Source organism: Podarcis muralis, chromosome 5, assembly GCF_964188315.1.
Source record: "Podarcis muralis chromosome 5, rPodMur119.hap1.1, whole genome shotgun sequence".
In the NCBI taxonomy this organism is placed as follows: Eukaryota; Metazoa; Chordata; class Lepidosauria; order Squamata; family Lacertidae; genus Podarcis; species Podarcis muralis.
Genome location: NC_135659.1, coordinates 43,607,850 through 43,629,118, shown reverse-complemented (window position 1 = coordinate 43,629,118; position 21,269 = coordinate 43,607,850). Strand labels below are relative to the sequence as shown.

The 21,269-nt window shown below is 41.0% G+C and overlaps 1 protein-coding gene across 14 annotated transcripts in view; it reads right to left on the bottom strand.

Moving 5' to 3' along the window:
* Positions 1–21,269, bottom strand: part of DAB1 (DAB adaptor protein 1) — a 570,912-nt gene that overhangs the window by 133,190 nt on the left and 416,453 nt on the right. For 13 of the 14 annotated variants that reach the window (XM_028733330.2, XM_028733334.2, XM_028733343.2 and 10 more), the window contains one exon: positions 1,218–1,420. In XM_028733330.2, the coding sequence (XP_028589163.1) occupies positions 1,218–1,284 (67 nt within the window). In that variant the 5' untranslated portion in view covers positions 1,285–1,420. Of the gene's footprint in view, positions 1–1,217; positions 1,421–15,517; positions 15,610–21,269 lie in introns of those variants that run through there. The other variant, XM_028733336.2, reaches the window with a different exon arrangement.

The following is a 21,269-nucleotide window of genomic DNA, read 5'->3' as shown; positions in this document are numbered from 1 at the left end:
ATGAGGGGACAACAGCCACAGTCCAGCTATTACATCAATTGGAGCCAATAGGTTAACCTGTGATTCTCCTTCCACTCCATTTCCTGCATTTTTCATAGATGAGGAGCTTTGATATGGGCAAATCTGGGTTTGCCAGCCTCCTGCACTGAATTCAAAGACTGAAACTTGGGAGATGGGTGAGTGCTGAAGCCTTGACAGCTAAAATAGGTGGAGGAGGAGCCAAATGAAAGAAGGTAACAATGAAGACCTAGTACAACTCACAGGAGGCTTGCCATAAATTCTGAGCTCCCATTTTGGGGAAACCTTAGTCAGAACACCAACACATGTACATATGAAGTAGTACTTCTAAAATGACACATCTTTCCTTGTCTTCCCCTTATGCAGGAGGCATTTCTCCCATTTTATCCAGAGATTCAGTGTCTATAGATGGGAAAGCTTTTGTTGTCAGCTTCTCTGAGTGACCTTGCAGGCGCAGACATGACACACGGTTCTAAGGAAGATTATTATACGTTTTATACTTTGAAGATCCAAGGTTAACACTGAAAACATAATATCTGACAAACACAGAAGATTTTAGTTAACTGTCATTAACCTAGTTTTTTCAACAATAGTTGTGCTTTGTATAATAAAGGAGCATGTGTAAAAAAAAAACAAATTAAAGGACAAAGTATTTCCCCCTAATGCTTACATCAGCTGTGAATAGTGTGTCCTTTCACCATTTTGTGGAGGAGGGAGATTGGAGCAAAAGTGTTTGTCATCCAGTATAAGGTTATTACTTACATGGCATCCATATATACCCAAATCTGTTTACCTACGTGGCAGTCCAACATGAATTTCATAGCAATAGCACTTAGCAAAATCAGATTGGCTACATGACACTGCAACTTCATCATGTTCATTATGTGATTCCTGATTGGTAGGGATCAGTCAGGAAAGAAGAAAGCCAAGGGAAAACGTGAAAAGCTGAATCGGCTAGCAGAGTGGAATTAATTGTTGTGAACTTTTAAAGTGTGAACTTTTAAAGTGCTTTGAGGAAACATGCATTACATTTCTAAAGCATTCATTTCTTTTTAGACAACTTACACTGGACAACAGAACAAAACAGCAAAGCAACAATACGTGCACCTATTAGGAATATAGCTAATTTTCTAAAACCATGAAGAATCTAAGTATAAATAGAAATCTTTACCAAACTCCAAAGTATGGGAAGTTCCTACCTTTCTTTTTTGAGTCTTTCTTTGTGCTGGTTTTAACAGCCACTTGAAGTTCTGTCTCAGTTGACATCCTATTATATCCTTAGTCCTCTTCACACAGATCCAGTATCTTGGCCAGGCTCATTTAGAACAACTCTCCAAGAGAATAACTCAGCTCCTCAGATACTAGAATGCAGACAGTTCATTTCATTCACCCTTTTGGAGTGCTGCAAGAAAAAGCAACATAAGGGTGGGTCATCTTCTGTAGAATCAGGTTATCCAAGAAAGATTAAACCTATGACAAAGCATCCACGGAGGTGTAGTTATTAACACTCAGCTGAAACTGCTTATCCACTTTTGTGTTAATTTCCAAGGGTGCTGAAAAGTAGCTCCTGTATTCTGTGACCTTCAGCACTCAAGAACTCCTTTGAGGTTTCAGCATCCCTTTGTCCCCATGACTCCTGCTTCTGTTCTGTGCCAGCAGCTATGGTTCACTTCACATTTTGGTTTGAAAAGTGTGAATTAGGTAGGTTTTCATTCTCCCCTATCCCAACCTTGGAATATCAAGCAATGCCTTCACTAGTATCTGTTTTTTTGCTTCACTGACAGTCTCCATCATTCCTGCACTCTCAACCCAAACTTCTCTGGATAAACTGACTATAGTTTGCTTGACCTCATTTTTATTTCTGTTTCTGATGGCGTCCTCAGTAAGACCCAGTATTGTTAACCAGTTGTGTGTCCCAAAGTCCTATTCCTATTAGGATTCAATACAACTTGCAACTGAATCCTGACAAGACTCCCCACAGTTCTGCTCCTGACAATGATTTAGGAAACCCAGTTCTTTACAATTTAGGAGATTAAAGCTTCTCAACACTAGAGAATGATTTGACAATTTAAATCACTTATTGAAGCTAAGTCTATAAAACCACTTGCCCTTTTCAAATCCAGGCTCTTTCAACATTTTGAAATGCTTCTAAAACACTACATGGCTATGCACAATTTGAATTGATTTAATATTCCTTTAGTGTGTCAGGGTTTATGTATGGTTCTTCTTAATGAGCTCTTCAGATCTGTATGTGAATTATGCAACTTTCAAGGACAGATCTTCAAAGTGTGCTCAATTGATTTAAAAGTATAAAGTTTCTGCCTCCTCTCCCAGAAACCCAAATAAATAAATCAAACTTCCAAAATAACACATAAACAACCCAAAATCAAACCGACCAATTTCTAAAATTGTTGATGCTTCAGATGAGCTGTAAATTACCTTTCTGAATGGAAAATGGAAATTTAATCTATGAAATGAAGGAGGGCTCTAACTGCTATAAAAACCTTTACAAGAACAGCATTTCTAATTAGTCAAAACTATTTAGAAGCCATAAAAAAAAAGTTTGGTCTGGATAAGATGAAGGCTTAAAACTTTGTCTATATGTATGGAGGAAAGGGTTGGGATGGGGAAAACATTCCAATCTATGTGGATGAAGGAGGCTGAACAAAAGCAATACCAGCTCCCAGAAAATATTTGGAAGCAAACGTCTGCCAAAACATGTAAGTGGAATATTTAGGGATCATTCTTGAACTAAAGTTCTTACTCCATCACAGCTTTCGCTCCCTGATATGAGCAGCAGAACATGGAATTACTAGGCAAGAAATAACATGCTGAAAAGACGACTGTAGAAAAGCTGCAAAAATTGTATGTCAGCAAATAGCTCCCTTTCAAGGAATCAGGCCAAAACCATGTTATTTATCTAAATAAATATTTTGTGCAGGAAGAGAAACCAAGGAAGGTCCAATGTGTAAGCAGCACTTGATATTAGTCTTGATACTTGTTAAGGATGTCACTTGAAATGATGAAACTGACATATTGTCAAACTTTTTCATGACTTTGTATAAGGTCCTGAGTTGGGACAAATCGGAAAAACATGTCTGAAGGACAGACAACCTTTCAGAATTTAGATGCAAGATTACAAGAACAAAGTTGGCCAAGAAGTTGTCCTAAACTTGAAGGGTATGCCCATGATTACATATAGGGTGCCTGTAACATTAAGTCCTCAGAATCTGGACAACAAATATTGTTTAGAAGGGAAATGAAAGCTAAAGCAAACCGCACATGCAGATTATGCTGTGTAAATTTAAGGGTTGTTGGGTTATTTATTTTTAACAGAACAATGGAGAATTCAGCTTCACAAAAACCAAGATGAGAAAACACGGAACTCCAATAATAAATTTGGGCAAGGGGAATTTTGGGCACATTCTTAGTTTACCAGAACATATTTCTCAAATGAAATTGAGAAGGTACACCCCAGGAATGTATTATGAGAAAAAGCTGTTCACATCAGAATGGTTTAAGTCCTTTCACTGCCAAGGATTGTAAGCAACATTAGGGAACTTGCCTCAAACACTCAGCCCTAAAATGGGTATAATACTAACCAATTCTAATACTAACTCATGCAACTAATATTATGTGTGTGAAAACAATCAGGATTGCAAAAGTGTAATGAAAATTTAGAACACCTACATAAAATAGTTGTACTAGTGTATTGCTATAAAATTATAAAATTCAGACTTGTTACTGAAAGTAGCTGTTTTATTACTGGTTTTCTTAAGGGAAAGTGACATTGACAATCATAGTTTATCTTGAGCTTGGGTGGAGAAGGCCTTTTTCCTTTTGATTAAGTCCTGTCTATGCTTTATTAAGCTGTACGACAAGATTGACAAGGGGAAGGATGCTTTCAACAACCCTCCCAGCCTGGATCCAGTGCTTTGTCTTTCAAGTTCTTTCAACAGAAGCGGAAGGAAGCTTTTCCCCTTTAATTATCATGGCATATTATTTCTTTTTAAGGAGCTGTCAGCTACACAGCATTCACTTAATGGGTCTCTCATTCAGATAATGACAATGGAACTGTTTCACAGGAGTAGCTGTTTAAACACAATATAAATAACCTCAATTTCTGGGGGCTGGGGTGAGGGGAGAAAGGTTGATTAAAACAAAAAATATACTGATCAGGATTACTTTGTAGAACACATATAGCCCTAGCCTAAAGCAAAAAGAGGTGTTGTCAAAAAGCAGGGGAGGAAAATGACAACTACTGAAACTACTGAAACACCACTGGAGTTCAACATATTTTTAAGGGTTTATATCAAAGACAGCAATACAACTGTGATGCTCTGATACTGTTTGCCATTTAGAAAATATGCTTAAGAGATGTTATGGTTAAACATACTTCCACTGGGTTCTTTCAAATAATAAAATCTTGAAAACAAATATAGACACACTCCAAGAACTTTTGCACTATCTCCATTGAAATATGGTAAATGCTGGCAATGTGAGATCATGTGTCCTCATTTGCATCTATCTGCCATGAAGTTCAGATATATACAGAACCAAAGCTCACAATAACTTGACTCAGAATATGAACTTGTTCATCTTACAGTGCTTGACTGCATTACAAACTGATCAGCAATCCCTCTGTGTGCATACACACCCCTGCAAAAATCTTCCTCTTCAGCTCAAAATCTAAAACTTCCCATGATGTCTGGAATGGTACAGCGGGAACACCCCAGCCACCAAGAACTATGACCAATGTAGTTTTTCATGCTTCCCTCGTCCTTATTAGATACCCTGGAATCTACATTTCCAAACTATCCTTGCAACTGAGACACTGTGATGAGCATAGATACCAGCATCTTAGGTACAAGTAGCACTGGATGTGGGGTAGGGTCATGGGTGGCGCTGTGGTCTAAACCACTGAGCCTCTTGAGCTTGCCAATCGGGTCGTCGGTTCGAATCCCCACAACAGGGTGAGCACCCTTTGCTCGGTCCTAGCTCCTGCCAACCTAGCATTTCGAAAGCATGTCAAAGTGCAAGTAGATAAATAGGTACCGCTCCAGCGGAAAGGTAAATGGCATTTCCGTGCGCTGCTTTGGTTTCGGTGTTCTGTTGCACCAGAAGCAGCTTAGTCATGCTGGCCACATGACCCAGAAAAACTGTCTGCTGACAAACGCCAGCTCCCTCAGCCTGTAAAGCGAGATGAGCACAGCAACCACAGAGTTGTCTGCGACTGGACTTAACTGTCAGGGGTCCTTTACCTTTACTTTTACCTGCACCATATTTAGCATCCAAAGCTTTGTACACCAGCAGTGATCAGCAGGGTGGCATTGCACACCTGGTTTTCTGACCTCAAGCCAGGACAAAATAAACATCCAGGCATTTGAGGAATTTTAGACATGCTTCTTGGCAACCCTGATATCAGTGGATGAGAGAGCTTAACTGTAACTGTTTTTACAATTGCTTTTAAATTGTTTCATTGCAGACATGTTTGATAATGGTGGTGATGTTACCACAAACCACCACCTAATTAGTAAAAAACAAAGGAGAAGAGTATGTGGGGTGTGGTCCAGGACCAGTGTGGGTGCCATGGGTAATGTCACTATCACTAAAGCAATAAAATCTGAATTTTGAAAATGAGAATTGAAGTGGCAAACCTATTCGGAGTGGGTTTGGGGTCCAAAATCAAAATCAAGCAAAGGGTAGCTCATCTTTCTCAAACCTCATTGAGACATGCATAGGAGAACTTCCTGTGAACTGGTTTACAAGTCTTATGGACATGCTCCCACACAAATTTATTTAAAAGCCAATGTCACGCCCTATTATCCTCTAAACAGTGCATATGAAAGCAAGGTCTTGACATCTGTAAAGCGGGGGTCAGAATAAGGTTGTGCAACAATGCATTTTTCCTTCCAACTGTAGGTCTTTGCATGGGTCATGATAGAAAAACGCTTACATATTTTCCACATTTCATTTGTTTTGATATCCAAATCAGAATGGCAAGCAGGCTGCTACTCAGAGCCACAGCTTTCATTGTCTCTGCCAATCTAGGTCATTGTTTAATTTCTTTTCCAAAGGGGGGAGGAAGGAGCACGTTTTATCAATGAGATGCCATTTCTGCTCTTCTGTTATTCTCACTGTAGTTTAAGAACCACAATCACATAATTAGTTTTAAAATGTTGTTTCTCCTCCATAACATTTCAGCTCTAGTGTTACACCACACTATTATTTATTACAAAAGTGTCCCCATGACTTAGATTTTCCTGCAGATTATATGCAATCTTCTTATTTTAACAAACATGAGAAGATTTCCATTCTCTTTCTGAGTGCACAAAGGAGCAATGCAAACAATTTCTGAATTAATTGGCTTTTAATTCTAAGAGAAGTACAGAGCTTATACCCTGAATGCATCTTATGATGATATAATACCTAGGAATTAATGAAGTAAACATTCAAAAACCCAATTAAATACAGTTAAAGTACTAGCAGCAGTTGTATTACTATTTGCTCTGCACAACTGATTAAAGGCTTCAAGTTTATTTTTCCACCACACTTCTAGAAATATTTTTATTTTAAGAATCTGTTGGCATTTGCACTAAATAAGCATTTTACAGTTTTCATAGCTTGGGCTACATGACACACTTTTGATTTTATTTGAACAAAAGCAGACTAGACAGGAGAAAATAGTTTTGTGGTCTGTAATATTTTGAGCATTAATGAGCTAACACACAGCTATCACTTGGGTTAAGAAGAGTTAGTAAACTAGAAATACATTTATACCTCCTCGCCCAAAATGCATCAATAGTGACCGCCACCTAAACTCTCCTGGCTAGAAAATAACACAACACAATGAAAATATTGTATGTCCTATATTACACACGTACAATAGGACTTTTCTATCAACTGGTGCCCCAGATAGAACTGGTGCAAATATAGAAAATTCAGTTTATATGTTTTCTCTGGGAACAAGGAGAAAGAAGAAGCACACAAATAATTGAAAAGAAGCCAGTCAAGGAACAAAGTTGTGTTTGGTGAGTCAATTAAATGCTAGAGTTGAAGTACTCAACACTCAGTGGCAAGAATCAAAACAACGTGCTGCTTTTGACCTGGTACATCAACAGTTCTAATTACTGTACTGCAGGAAAATTGGGGGGGGGGGGACCTTACAGTTCCTGCAGAAACAGTCTATTTTGGAGAGTTCCACATACTGTACACTTAAAAGTGTGGTTAGTTTAAAGGGGGGGAGGGCTGGTTTACACAGCACTTCACCAGCACCACACAAACATGTGAGTTCCTGGGGAATAGTTTACTGTTGCTTTGCCTCTCCCCAGCCTATTTTACTCCTGCACCATACTGAGATGAGCCAAAATTTGATTTGGATGTTGTTCAAACTCATGCCCATGATGAAAGTCTATCCTCACCCATCCCAAGCTGCACCAAATAACAAGGTGAGAGCTTAATCCAGGTTGAGCCCAGGTTGGAACAGCATGCTAAGCCAAACCCTGGCTCAGATCAGCAACACAGTGTCAGTGGAAAGGACATGGAAGGAGCAAAGCAGCCATAAGCTCCTCTCTGGGAGCCCACTGTTTGCACAGTCCCATTAATGCATAGTGCAAATACATTGGTGGATACAATCTGCTGTTCCCAACCAGGGTCTTTGTATGACACTGACCTCTTCCCTCCCCACTACCTCCTGGTAAGCAGCAGCAATGTGACCCACTGGAGGTCAGGGGAGCAGTGGTGTCCCATCATGTCATCCACTACAGATGTACAGTGGTACCTCGGGTTACATACGCTTCAGGTTACATACACTTCAGGTTACAGACTCCGCTACCTCAGGTTAAGAACTTTGCTTCAGGATGAGAACAGAAATTGTGGTCCGGTGGCGGGGCGGCAGCAAGAGGCCCCATTAGTGAAAGTGGTGCTTCAGGTTAAGAACAGTTTCAGGTTAAGAACGGACCTTTGGAACGAATTAAGTACTTAACCTGAGGTACCACTGTAACTGTAGACATAGATCCTAATAAAGAGATGACTACCATCAATGAAGTGTTGCAGCACATGACTGCTTACAAACAGATAAAAACTGCATACACACTGGCCCTAGATAAGAAATAAGTACTGACTGTCATTCACAGCACAAAACAAATTTACACAGACACGCTCTATCCACAGTATACAATGAAATGCATGCTCAGATGCACACCTCCGTTTGATCTATGTGCATCAGGTGCCTCCTGGCACAGCATTTGACATCCACACAACAGAATGCAGTAGTATGTGATGATTTGAGCCCAACTTCAATCCTCTCTTACTGGACTGGGACAAAAAGTCAAAATTATGATGGAGCCAGGAAATAGGAGGAGAGAGGCTCTGAAAAGAAGAGCCTGGGTACAAATTTTGGGTCAATCTATTTATTTGTTTATTCGGTTTATATACCACCCTTTATCAAGATATCCCAGGGCGGAGTACAATATTAAGAACACATTTTACAGAGCATCAGTAATAAAAACGCATTGAAAGCTCAATAGAAAGCTTAACAACAGACACTGCGATAATAAAATAATCATGATAACAGTCCATTGTTGTCGTACCCTACCCCCCGCTTTAACAGGCCATAGATTATTAAAGGGCCATAGACCTTAATAAAGAAGAATGGTTTTGCTTGGTGCCTAAAGGCATGACATGATGGTGCCTAGCAAGCCTCTTTGGGGAAAGCGTTCCACTGTTGGGAAGTCACCAGAGAAATGGCCCCTTCTCTTGCTGCCGCCCATCGAACCTCTTGAGAAGAGAGGACATAAAGAAGGGCCTCAGATGACAAGCACAGGGTCCAGTTTGGTTTTTATGGGGAGAGGCGGTCCTTGAGGTACTGAGACGGCTTTATAGGTCAACACCAGCACTTTAACTTAGGCCTGGAAACTAATTGGCAGTCAGTGCAGTCAGGCCAGGATTGGCATTATATGCTCAGTCTTGTTCTGGGGAGCAATCTGGCCATTGCTCCGTCTGAACTTTCCAACCCATCATAAAGTATGATTATAATACACTTATACATGCCATTGTCCTCATAATCACAGTTCAATTAAACTGAGGTCCTAGTCTTCCAAAACATGTCCTTATTCTTCCCCACCTAATTCCTCTAAAATACATTGATATTATTTCTGTGGGGAAAAATCCTTCACAGATGGACCATTTTCAGTTTTCCAATGTCACAGTAACTCTCTTAGCAATCAGCAAGCATAAGAGGGGAAAAAAAATCACTTCCCATGGCCTCTTGGGATTCTGTGTACTTCAGGCACATCTGCTATGTATTTCTTTCCTTCTATATAGAAAAAAAGTCATCTGACCTAAGCTCTGGGAATATGCATAGTTACTCATTTTTTAAAAAGAAAAACAATTAGATGAAGATGAGAGTACAGTCCACCAAGAGCATCTGACCTATTTATTGTAATTTGTAATATGCGTGATTATCTTAATTCCACACAGATTGTCAGTCATGTAACCTAGATCTGCAGACAGGCTTAACTAGCCATACTATGTGATCAGGGAGAGAAATACCATTAATAATAGCACTTTTCAGTATACATACAAAGTGCTTTCAATTCTTAATTCATTTATCATCACAGCAAGCCTGTGAACAGGTATAGATTTAATCTCTGAATAGGTTAAGTTTGGAGATATCTCACAGGCCCCCTTTCATAACCAAATACATCAAACCTTCAACTGCATTGCATTGGCCCAATGCGGAAAACAATGAAACATTTGGGAACCTGAAGTAAATCGATTTGCTCTCTAACTCTAAAATACTGCTATGTGCAAATGTAGCCATAGTTTTATACACATGAGGAAATAAACTACTTGTAATTTATAAAGGGTCTGGTGCTGGTACAATTGCTCATTTGTTTTCTTCTTCTTTGGCCAATTCTGTATTTTAACATAGTGTGACCACAACTGACACAAGGGTTATGTTCCCAGATGGTTGCACATAAATGCAAAATTGTGCAAAGTCAGAATGACCCCCCAGAACCACTCCCATCATCTGAGATCTTGCAAGTTCTTGGACAAGAGCCACAAGAGCCTCCAGAGCAAGAATATCCTGCTTCCTTTCTAGTCATTTATTGGTGATCCACATAAAGCTGTGATCACATAAGCAAAATCAGCATGTTGGGATCCTACTGTATATTCACTTACTATTGTTATATAATTGGAAATGACCAAATTACTTGGATCATTTATCTGTCATGCCTGTTGGATATTAAACATAATATCAGAGGAAGAGAACTTTCTACCATTTTCTTACACTATATTCTTTGACAAACTGCAACGCAACAGAGCAAGATGCACCAAGTTATATTTTAGCTGAGACGTATAATTTATTTATACACACCAGAATTATTCTTCATAGATTTTTGTCATGTATTTGATGATACAATGAAGTCCAGCTGCTACTGTGATTTAAAATCCCCAAATCCTATCTATCTTTTTGAAAGCAGCTTCTTAAAAAAACACACAATTTTTACAGATTTCTACAACAGTAACATACAAAAGCAAAAATACATCAATAATAACAAAAAACAAAAAATGATTATATTATGATGAAAAACAAAAGTACACGAAGTCTTCTCTAACTTTGTAGAGTAGAAAACAACAAATCGTGTCCTCCCTAAAAGAGGGCACGTGTTGCGGTGAGACCTGGAGACTGACCCCCTGTGTTGTGGGTGGGTTTTGATTGGTTAGCCAAAACATCCAATTGGTAGGTGCCTTGATGTTGGGTCCATTCTGACCAATGGGGCACAGTCCAAACAGATCGAGGGACCTATATATACCCATGCATGTGACCCAGAGCTTCCTCTTTGGCTCATGCATTCGGAACAAGCTAACAGCGTGTCCTCTGTGCAGCTGAGAGACTTACCTTTGACGGATCGTCTGGATGATTTCTTTCTGTTTTTTATTCCCCCTTTTTTGTTATTGCTTTTTATTCTTCCTTTTGAGTTGTCCTCTCCCCCTTTCCTTCCCTTTCCCTTCCTAATGGGGCTTTGCCCCTCTGGTGCTCCAGCCCCCAGGCGCTCCCGTTGTGGGGCTTGCCGCTGCTCTCCCCTTTCATTTTGTTGATTGGTTTTTCTGGCTGCGGTAGCAGCCTTGTGCCTAATACACGACTTTGGGCAAGTGTGTTTGTCGCTCCTTTAGCCATGCCATTAAGTCCTTTGATTGGTTTCATAGCAGCGAGAGTTCCCTCTCCCTGCCTTTATTGTGCTCCCTTTCATTTTAGCTGGGTCGTGTATTTGTTAAGGGCGGGGAAAACCTCTGTTTTGTTCCGGCCGCCATTTTAGGTTACAGGGTCTGGTTCTTCCTGACTAGTTTTGGCAGGAGCGCCATTTTGCATTGGCGGGAGCGCCATCTTTTTGAGACAGGAGTGCCATTTTAAAGGCCTGGGTCTTTTTGTGTATTTGTAATTAGCATTCCCTACACAAGACAAAAGGATCGTGATGCCTATTAAAAGGAATCCCAATCCTGCTCTCCTTTCTAAGAGGGTCATTAGGGGTCCCTCTCAGTCATTGCATTCTGTGCCAGCCCATGTGGTTCATCAGCCTACGCTGGATCGCTTAAGTGCAATTATGGCCATTATTGGCTCAGACCCTGCTGCCATGACTCGCTTTAATACAAAACTTGAGTCACTGGCCCAGCAGTTTGGGAGGCAGCCTGATGCTCAGCCTGGCCCCTCCACGTCCTCTACTGTTTTTGAGGCTCATGGTCCTTCGGATGTGAGCGAAGGGAGTGAGGTTTATGATCCTTCTGAGGCTTTGCTGTCTCAGTTTCAGCCTTCCAGAGTACCAGTCCCAGCTAGTCCTAGGGGTGGTCCTAGGAGCATGGGTGCTATGGTGCTGCAGGCCTTTCGGTCAGGGCTGCCTTGTTCGCAGTCGGCACCCCCAGGTTCGGGGAGTTCAGGGCTTCAGCCTGCACAGCATGTGGGAAGGGGAATTTTCTCCCAGCCAAGCTCCTCACATGTTTTTAGTTCTGTGCACGTTCAGTCTGTTCCTTCGAGGGAGGCGCTCAGTGTCCAGTCTTCAGAGGAGGATCTCCCGGTGCCTAGAGTCCCTTCAACTGGTGGCAAGTGGCAAAGGAGTCATCTCTCCAAACGCAGGGCCAAGAGGTAGAGAGATGGTGATTCCTCCTCTTCTACTGGTACGTCTTCTCAGACCTCTGATGATGATTCAGACACAGTTCTGGGTTGTCCAGTAAAGGATGCCAAGAGATATTTGTCACTTCACCTGCTTGGGGACAGTCCCTTCCTGGTTCACGAGGCTGGGTCCCTGTTAAGGAGGCATCAATTTGCTGCAGTAATGCGCAATGCACCTCATTCCTTTCACATTGGTGCAGCTACTACTGCTGAGCACTGGGGTCTGTCCGTCGACAGGATCAAGGATCTGGGCCACTGGAAATCTGAGGTATACAGGGGTTATGTTTGGATTCGGCACTGAGGTGCAGTTTTGATTGATTGATTTGATTTATTACGGCCATTGGCCCATATCTAAAACAATACAACAAAATTTATCCATAAACAAACAATTTAAACAGTTCCAAGTTAAAACACCCATATAAAACCAATTTTACTTCAATTAAGTAAACACTATATACAATAAGCTCCCTCTATGTCAACCGTAATTCAAATCCCTCGGATTTTGGGGGATATGCGTCTTAGTTCTGGCACTTATTGATGGTTCTTAAGTTTGGTTAAGCTGTCAGAGTCATACAGTGATCCATTTCTCCTCTTATGAAATAAGACATTAATCAGGTATCTAGCGACTGCAAGGGATCTACTTGAGTCTTCGTCGTTTAATAAGTATATTATTTGGGCTTCCTGAGGTCTGTCAGCAATTCTCGATAAATATGGGGCCAGAAACTTGGACCGTGAAGCCGAATGTAATGGACAACAGAAGATTATATGATATAACGATTCTATAGATCCACTTTTACAGTCACAGAGGAGTGAGATCTGTCCGCTGGAGAGTCTGTTACCCAACACATTTGATGGGAAAACATTGAATCTAGCCTTTATAAAGGCACACCTGTGCATCACCACAGATAAGGTAGTTAAATAAGATGGAAGTTTCGTTGGTGGTGTTAAGCCAAGGTTTATCGGCGAACAGGTGCCACCTCCTGTCGCAATATTAAATTGTAAATCCAACTCCTCTAATTTGTGAGTTATAATTCTCTTGGCAGAAATTAAATCCAATTTTAATAATTCAGATGGAGATAGTCCTAGGGACACAAGTTTCCCATGTATTATTTTTGCCCAGGGGCTAGGGAAGTCATCTCTCCAGAGACACTGTATCAAGTGGAGATTTGGAAGTTTATGCCATAATGCCAACCAGTAACAGAGGATGCATTTCCATAATGTGGTTCCTAGAGATGTAACATCTAGTTTGAGTCGTATAGCAGTATTGCCTACACACCTGGGTAATTTTAGCAACCTTCTTAGCAGCTGGTTTTGGATTACCTCCAATTGGGTTAGATTAACAAAGGACCCCCATATTGGGATTGCATATGCTATTGTTGCAATCACCTTTGCCTTGAAAACTTTTAACACTGATGGAATATGGAAAGCCCCATCTGAAAAGAAAAAACGCAGTAGCGCAAAGGAAAGGGCTTTAGCTCTATTTAATACATATGCAAGATGGACCTTCCAGCCCATGTTGTGTTGGAGAAGGACTCCCAAGTATTGAAATTTAAAGACTTGGTCGATGGCTTTTCCGTCTATTCTCCAATTATAGGTTTTTCTACTCTTGGTGAAAATTAGGACTTTGGACTTTGCATGATTAATTGTAATTAATTGCTGAGGTGCAGTTATTAATGTTGTTTTGTTCATTCCTAGGTCCGCCTGCCCTGCACGTCTGGAGAGTCGGGCACAGCATTGTCCACTGGGCCATCAGGAGAGCAGCGGAGTCCAGATTCAGATGCAGGCTCAGACTCCTCGGCCACGTGTGCGTCTCCTGGGTGTCCATACAAGGAATGCGTTGGGAGGAGCTTCTCCCGATGGTGCAGGTGAAGGTGTCTGCGGAAGGCACACCTGCGGCGGTGGTGGTGCAGCTGGGTGACAACAATTTACTGGAAGCTCCCAGCTTGAGCCTGTGGACCCGCATGCAGGAGGACTTGGAAGAGTTGAAGGCAGATCTTCCTGGACTCAAAATTTTTTGGTCACAGCTGTTGCAGCGACGTGTGTGGTGTGGTAGCCGATGCCCAGCTGCCACTGAGAGGGCCAGGAGGCGCGTGCATAGAGCAGTGGCCAAGAAGGTTCTGGCCTTGGGTGGGACGGTGATCCATCACCCGGGCATTACCTTCCGTGATGCGTCCCTTTACAGGCTTGATGGGGTTCATCTGTCTGTGATTGGGAATGATTTGTGGCTGACCTCTGTGTCAGCAGGGTTAAGGGATTGGTTGCAGGTGTGAGTGGTTGGCGGCAAGTGCAGTGTTTGTGTGGCGGATAGGCGATAGGGATGGGGGAACGATCTTGCCATCCCTATGTGAAGGGTATTCCGTTAAAGGAATCCACGGACTCAACCGGTTTGGTCAACCCCTGAGAGAGGCTTGTGCCCATACCTGAGTCTGGGGCGGGGGGCATCTGGGTGGTCAACAGATTCTGTACCCGGCTTTTCACCTTCCCAGGTGTTCACTCTTGGCTGACCTATGCTGGTGCTCTGGGTCAGCGCTGCCTGCAAGAGTGCAGGGAACTAGTTGAACTAGAGCCTATGCAACCACTTGCCTTCTGTAATCAATAAAGATGTCGCCTAAATTCTGCCAAAAACCAAAACTAAAATTTGAGTCATGTGTGAATTTATTTAGGGGGGAGGTCTCTGGGTCTGAACACGCAACAACAAATGAGCTCAAAAGAGCTAATTCTGCCTTAAACATTAGATGTAGCTACCTAGCCTCTTATATATTGATGATTATTTTCCAGTTATTTAATATCTGCTCTAATTACATGATTCTCAAAATGTAAGTTAGACCTTCTTATGAAGACACATTCACTGGGTGAGGGTACTCTTCCAAGGAAGCTTTACAACTGAGCTTTGCTCCTGCTGCCAAATTATCTCTGCATTCCCTGTCTGTCTACCTCTTTGAGGCTGCCCAGATATCATCCTGCAAGGTTGCTTCCAATGTAGCTTGCCAGCTTCTGCTACCTGCACTTACTGTACTACTCACCCTCCAAATGTACCCAGCTAGGCAATTGTCTATATGACAATTTAAAAAGCCTTGTTCATGAGCACATCCACCACAAACCAAACCATGCACCCCATGTGTACACTGCATTATCTACAAACCTGGTTTAGTCCTGAAGTAGCTCTGTGAACTTTAACATGCTTTCAGTAAGATAATTATTAGAATACATAGTCTTTGAAACACTGTCTTAAAGTACTGGTATTATGCTTGGTAAATGAAAACTCCCATTTTCCAACCTCCTGTACACTGAAATAACTAACAAAGGAACGGTAAATTTGTACGTTACCAATGCTACGCTGTTGCGACTTATTGTGACAAGCTGAAGGGATTTTCTCCCCTCTTTCGAAGCTCTGGATTCCGTTTTTACAAAGCGAAATAGAGACTAAGGAATGAGAGGGGGCAAAGTACACAGCTAAGATCAGAGTATGTTGTAATTAAGTCTGTTAAATGTCTACTAAAGTGAAGCTGTGCTGGGGAGAAGTGAAACTTACCCAGTCACAAAGAGTCATCTCCAGAGAGAACCAGGGGAGGAGGAATAAATACCAAGAGGTAGTTTTTTTACATGTATTTGAACATACTCAAAGTCAGAGCTTTCAAACCCACTGAAGACATAGATGCCAGCTTTCTAAGCTGGTACAGACATTATGTGGAGCTAGTTAGGGTTGCCATATTTCAAGAAGTAAAAATCTGGACCCCCCAAAGCTTCTTCTTTTTTTTAAGGAAAACCCCAAAGTTATTACGAGAATGCAAAAAAAGGAAAAATGGGGGAAGAGATTCTGGCTTACTTGCCAAAGATCCAGGACAACTCAGAGACAATGGGGGCGTCTCCACCCCCATCGTTCACAGAGGTCCAGTGCCAAAGGCCTTCTGGTGGTTCCCTCACTACAAGAAGCAAAGTTACAGGGGACCAGGCAGAGGGCCTTCTCAGTAGTGGCACCCGCCCTGTGGAACACCCTCCCACCAGATGTCAAGGAAATAAACAACTATCTGACTTTTAGAAGATATCTGAAGGCAGCCCTGTTTAGGGAAGTTTTTAAATGTTTGATGTTTTATCGTATTTTTAATATTCTGTTGGAAGCTGCCTACAGTGGCTGGGGAGGCCCAGCCAGATGGGGGGGGGTATAAGTAATATATTATTATTATTATTATTATTATTATTATTATTATTATTATTATTATTATTTTCCCCAAGCCTTATAAATATGCAGTGGGCCTGATTTTCCTCAGGATGCCTACAGACTATGGTTCTGATGACAAACTCCCACCCTCCCCACCATATAAGCCGAAATTAAATACTGCAATGAAAGAGCACAGCCATGACTGCATGCTACACATGCAGCATAAAGTTTAGTTTGGCCTTCAGCTGCTTAAATCAGGAAGTCAATCTTCACAAAATTAATTTCATTCCCAAAGGTTCCAAGTGATGTACAGGGCACATTTGAGTCAGCTATTAAAAAAAATGTGCTTGACATAAAAGTTAACAAATTGAACATCTGTTGAAATTAACTCATCAAAACTTTTGTGAACAGCTTTTAGAAATTAGTATCAGATATTTTGGGATAATTATTCTGAGTAAAGTTATTTTGCAATACCTTTAGTGTGATCACAGAACTGTTATGAACAGAAAATGAAGCACTATTCACAGAGTTTTAAATAATTTTTGAGCACATGAAACATTCAAGCTGCAAATTCATTTACTAACATGACAGCCAGAATGTAGGCCTAGTGCAAAACCCCCCGCAAAAAACACCTTATCTTTTAAAATGGTAAAACAAAAAACAAATCAAAACTGATTAATATGGAATATGTAGTTCTAAAGTTTAGAATCTAAACCTTGGCATGCTGGAACATATATTACAATCATTATTTTCTTTCTCTGTGTGTGCATGGAATAAGTTTATTGTAGGCTCTGGCCACACAACCCATGCATCCTGTAATGGGAATTGTAGTTGCTTGTGTGTAAGCCACCAACTGCTCCAAGCTGCTTGGGTGGTGAAACCTTTCCCTGGCTGGACAGCCCTCATGCGCGGCTGCTTCAGTCGCTGGCAGAATCCGTTAGTGGGCGTTTCCTAAACTTCTTCCAACATAAAAATTCCTTGACCGCAAGTCTCCTCCTAGCTTCTCTGCGCGGAAGCCTTCTGCGCAGAGTAGGCGTGCCAAGCGGAGGTCCTGCACTCTCCCCGCTGATCTCACTGGGAGAGTCCCTGAGTCTTCCCTCCAAAGTGCTCTCAGCCTCCCCTTTCTTCTTGGTGCCACCTTGTTTCCCTTCCCCCACGGAAGCTCTCTCTCTCTCCTTGCTAGTTCCCTCCCCTGCATCATCGGGGCGACTTCTCTCTCCGCTGGTCTCAGATGTCAGTTCTCTGACACATCCTAACAACAATAACAACTCCCCTTTCTTCCATGGAAGCCCCCTGTCCCAACACAGACAAAAAGAATAGGTGTGCAGTGGTAAATCATCAACAGAGATCACCATTGCAGTAGAGATCAAAAACTAGACAGCTCGGGTAGAATGAAGGATGGAGCAGATGGATAACATGCCACAAAAAGGCATACACATTTTCAGGTCACCCAGGTAGTTTACAGTGAGGAGCCATTCACCTTCTCCTGTCATGCTATAGTTTATTTTCTCCTGGAAAGCAATTACAGGACAAATGCCAAGCTACAGTAGGTATTTTTTTCCCCAGTAGCAGCAGCAGCATCTGGTCTCTTGGCAGACTCCATGGGCAATTTTACTGGCAGTTTAAGTATTGCCTTTGGGTCAGTCACAGTGATATTGTTCATGAGCTGTCTGGCAACAGCTTCTTCCTAGATGTCATAATCCTTTTGATTTACTTTCAAGGAATTATAATGTTTTATCTGCTTCAGAAAGTGTTGACCTTAAAGGCCTCTGGAGGACATCTAAGGAAACATGGCGGGGGGGGGGGAATACAGGCAGCAGCAGCAGCAGCAGCAACAGCACTCTCAATAACAGTAACCAAATGCAAAACATATTGGTCTGATGTTATTCATTAATCTATTTGGCTATTTCCCATATAGCCAACGATCCACATATAGCTTCCTGATCAGCTCCTTGAAACATACATAATTTATTCCACTGCTCCAAAAATCTTAGTAGTAGCACACACTGATGCAAGCTCTTTTACCCAACTCCTGAACCTGAGCAGAGAAAAATGCAGAATACCAAGCTAGATTAACGGGAATGCTATATGGTTAGATTGAAAGTTAAATGACGGTAGAGAGAAAAATGCTAATGTGAGTCAGAATAGCAGGATATGCATAGTTTAGATAAGCTGCGCACACCTCTAATGCAAACATCACATCCTGGTTCACCTTTGAAGTCTGTCTCGGTTCAAAGGCAAAGTCTGACTTTCTCAACTCTTGAATGTGGGACATCTCTTTTAATGAACGGACACTACGTTGCCAGTTTGTAAGAGTGAGTGCAGAAAGAAAGAAAGAAAGAAAGAAAGAAAGAAAGAAAGAAAGAAAGAAAGACCCAACCAAAAACCTTTAGTTTATTGACCCAAACTCTCAGGTAGCTCTTGGCTGCATGACTAAGGCAGAACTAACAGCTTAATTTGTTCCCATTTTAAACGATATACAAAAGGAAAAAAATCTTTTTCAAAGAATATACATTAAGTTTGAGGTAATATAAAGAAAAATGGCTTAATTTGTATGTCATGGTAAACCATACTTAATGGTTTATTGTGAATGCTGTTTTCTGGGCAGTCTTCTCACCAGCAAACATTGGTTACAGTTTGTACTTTTCAGGGAGTGAAACAAATCACAATCCCTGCTTCAGACATAAAGCTCAGACACAGACCACGGATTGTTTCCTCTCACTATGAGTGGGGTGAAGTCAGGTGGTCAACACTGGTGCATTCACAGCAGTCCTCTAACTATGGTTTACTAACATATGCAAGCACATATGTCTAGGAATGCCTAGAGGTTTTTGCTTTGTAACTATGACTTTTGAAAAAGATTTTATTGAAGGTGAAGGCCAACCAATTAACAAACAATATAAAAAGAAAATAGGAACTAAGAATTACAGAAGCAGTACGGAGTTTATATTTCTAGCTGAATGGAATGGGTGCCATACAGAGATGCATTCGGATAATCCAATTTCATTCTGCTACTCAGATATGCCTCTTGCTTTTTCCATACTAAAATAGTAACTAATTATCCCTGGTTTGATTATCTCCCCCTAATGCTTTTGCAGAAAATCATCAGCTGTTCTGCTCTTCATCATACTTAGATATAAGAAAACTAATATGAATCACATTCATTAATTCCAAGACGATCTGCAATATTTCACCTTGTGAAACACATCTCCATTGGATTTCATCTTTTGAATCACTTCTATAAAAAATGTAGATGATATAGTTGCTTGAAGACTGCCAAATGTTCTTGATAAAGAAAGGCGCATAGCACAATAAAGTCTAATCAATAAATGAAACCCTAAATAACAGATGGCCATATAGCAGCCTAAAAGAGATCGTGCTCCTCATACAAGATACATTTGATTCATTAGTGTGTGTTTTAGAGCTTTATAAAATAAACAGTTTCTAGCTTGAACGAGATTACCAGTGAACAGGGAGGCAGAAGGCCTTTCATAGATACCCTGTCCCTTCTTAGTGACAGGCAGAAGCAAAAATAAATTATAGAAAACAGGCAAAAAAGTGCCTATAAGCAAGATCTGTCTCCTGCTTTTAGTTTTTTGTAATGCGGCCAGATCATTACAGTGGCTCAATAATTAAATAAATAAATTTTGGCTCAGAATTATAATGTCCTTGGCATTAAAAAAAATCAGTTGCTAATTTAAGTATCCAGCACCTAATTCACAGTAATGAATAAAATGCCACTGAACTTCAAAATAAATAAATAATAATAATAATAATAATAATAATAATAATAATAATAATAGAAGCCTAGTAATACAACAAAATGAGGATATGTCTCACACCTTGAATAATTTATTTTGAGTAAAGGAGAAATATAGCATGTCCTCATTACTACCCTTGGTATAGTTTATTGAGATCTAAGTGTAACTGTCATCAGATAGTACTTCTAATTAGAACAATGCTTTGGAAACTGGAGACCTCAGACTTTAAAAATAAATAAATAAATAAAGGTTTCTGAAACTACACATTTCTTCTAAACCATCTAGAATTGTTGGGCACTGGGCCTGGTAGAATTTTGGGGTGTTGACTGGAGCCATATATTTTAAATTCCTCACATGATGGCAGAGAGTACGGACTTGGGCATAAATCTTCCTTGAGCACTGCTGCCCTCCACAAGATGGAGGAATAAATTCTGAAGCAGGGAGCCTGTTCAACACATGCAGCCTCCTCTTGGAATATCAGGGTTCTAAATCAAGCAGGGACACTTCACAAGTAGAAATGATTCCCTGCTGCAGAAGTCACCCCTCCAATTTGCAGAGTCTGGGAGGGGTGGGGTGTCAGGGGACAGAGCTAGCACACTTGTGATTGTTCTCCTTCATCGAACGAGGCCTTAGAACACTACTGATAAAGCTTCTTGGCAGTCTCAGGAGCTAAAATATACTCTACATCAAGGCAAGGTCAGGTACGTGAGTACAGAAAGCCAGGTCAGGATGGTGGGTACACATGCTCAACTTAGCGGCACTTCAGATGTTTTCAAGCCTTAAGTCATATCACAAGAAACTGACCATGGAGCAATGCTGATGAGGTAAAAGTGAAATTGTCAAAATGCAACAACACAAGAGTGTAGCCAAGATCACACTCCTGAGCCTAGGTAGCACAGGAATTAAATATCTATCTTATTTATTGATGCAGCAAAGCAGGATCCTGCTCAAAGTCAAGAGCATGGGTAGGCAAACTAAGGCCTGTGGGTTGGATTCAGCCCAATCACCTTCTAAATCTGGCCCACAGATGGTCCAGTAATCAGTGTGTTTTTACATGAGTAGAATGTGTCCTTTTATTTAAAATGCATCTCTGGGTTATTTGTGGGGCATAGGAATTTGTTCATTTATTTATTATTTCAAAATATAGTCTGGTCACCCA